This window comes from Carassius carassius, chromosome 48, assembly GCF_963082965.1.
Source record: "Carassius carassius chromosome 48, fCarCar2.1, whole genome shotgun sequence".
Taxonomy (NCBI): Eukaryota; Metazoa; Chordata; class Actinopteri; order Cypriniformes; family Cyprinidae; genus Carassius; species Carassius carassius.
Window position 1 is genome coordinate 9,886,700 of NC_081802.1, and position 1,699 is coordinate 9,888,398.

The following is a 1,699-nucleotide window of genomic DNA, read 5'->3' on the forward strand; positions in this document are numbered from 1 at the left end:
ATATTCTGACATCCAGAGCAACAGACATGCATATTTGACATCTTGTTTATTGTACATGCAATAGTTGATGCAGTTGAAAAGAAGTAACACAAATAATATCATCTTACTATCAGTGTTAATGTACTTGACACCTCAAGCTGTGAAAAAATTACTTACAGGAAGCTTAATGTCTCCACCCATCCTTATAATTATACAGTTTTTTGAGAACAAAAGCTTATTGTCTTCATGATGACCATCATCTCTCTGCTCCTGCTGGCCTCTCTGCTGCCACACCTGACCTTCACTGGTGAGACTCATTATATAACAGCGTATTATACTAACTGGTATGTACTGATTAAACTGACTAATAGTTCTCTCTCTCTCTCAGCTCATGTGAATGTGGGTATAGTGAATGGCACAGAAGCAAAACCCCACTCCAGACCTTACATGGTTTCTCTTCAGAAGTACTTTAAACATGTCTGTGGTGGATTCCTCATTTCTGATGAGTTTGTCTTGACTGCTGCACATTGCAAGTAAGACTGCAATTTAGTATGAACTGCAATAATTAGAATAAACAATAAATAAATAAATATATAAATAAATAAATAAAACCTTCTATAATGATAGCATTGTTCATTATACTAACAATATTTTCTTACACAGTAAGAAGGGACTAACAGCTGTAGTTGGTGCACATGACTTAAAAAATAATAAAGGGTCCGTCCGCATTGGAGTGAAGTCCTACCACATTCATCCGGACTTTAACACTAAAACTTTGCTGAATGACATTATGCTTTTGAGGGTAACAGTAGTTCAATTGACTGTTATTAAAACAATTAATATTGGGATAATATATGATTCGGCCTTTCTTTTAATGATGATAATGTTACTGCATTACAGTTAGAGAAAGAAGTCAAACAAAACAAGATTGCCAAGAAGATTTCCATACCAACACAAGAGGGAGACATCGAAGCAGATTCTGTCTGCAGTGTTGCCGGTTGGGGAAAACTGAGATTAAAAGGGAAAAGAAGCAATCTTCTCATGGAAGTAGATGTGAAGATCATGAATAACACACAATGCAAAAATAAATGGAAGGACATCTACTCAGCATCACAGATGATATGTGTCTACGGCCATGGAGGAAGCTGTAGTGTATGTAAAAACAATATCAGTTAGAGACCATCCATAGTGAGAAGTATCACTTCAGTCATTGATCTGTGTTTCTTCACAGGGGGATTCAGGAGGTCCTTTGGTTTGTGGAGACACTGCAGTCGGTGTCACTTCCTTTGGTGACCCAAAAGCCTGCAACAGTCATAAACGACCTGAAGTTTATACAAAGATTTCAGCATATCTTCCATGGATCCACTCCATAATTGCAAATGTTAAGTGATTTTTGCAATTAAAAAGGGTGAATAATTTGTTTGAATGTTTAATAAACAAATCATGTGTGAAGCATCAATATGTGTAAGTGGTCCTTATTATTGCAGCCCCATGAAACAGTAGTAAGCTACTGAACAGAATTCAAGTAAGCAAATTTACTTTTGCCATAATAATACAAAATCCAAATAAATTCTTGATAATGATAGTTTATTATTAACAGCATGAAAACTAAAGTGAAATGTTCACATTATCAATGGTCTTCTGTCCACATTGGTGGTAACAAGTACTGTAACCTATTTTAATACTTAAAGGGAAATATAGAAACTCTTTGATGACTTTT

The 1,699-nt window shown here is 35.4% G+C and overlaps 1 protein-coding gene across 1 annotated transcript; it reads left to right on the forward strand.

The window, feature by feature from the left end:
• The first annotated feature begins 205 nt into the window (after nt 1-205).
• LOC132131063 (granzyme-like protein 1) lies at nt 206-1,438 on the forward strand. The gene is made up of 5 exons (XM_059542985.1): nt 206-286; nt 368-512; nt 643-781; nt 880-1,131; nt 1,211-1,438. The coding sequence occupies exons 1-5, from the start codon at nt 226-228 to the stop codon at nt 1,367-1,369; spliced, it is 756 nt and encodes a 251-aa protein (XP_059398968.1). The 5' UTR covers nt 206-225; the 3' UTR covers nt 1,370-1,438.
• The last annotated feature ends 261 nt before the right edge of the window (nt 1,439-1,699 follow it).

Bases quoted from the DNA above. Each gene is read 5' to 3' on its own strand.
- LOC132131063 (XM_059542985.1), top strand. From the start codon at position 226: ATGATGACCATCATCTCTCTGCTCCTGCTGGCCTCTCTGCTGCCACAC. The intron at 287-367 runs GTGAGACTCATT...TCTCTCTCTCAG, and splicing joins GCCACACCTGACCTTCACTG to CTCATGTGAATGTGGGTATA. The intron at 513-642 runs GTAAGACTGCAA...TTTCTTACACAG, and splicing joins TTGACTGCTGCACATTGCAA to TAAGAAGGGACTAACAGCTG.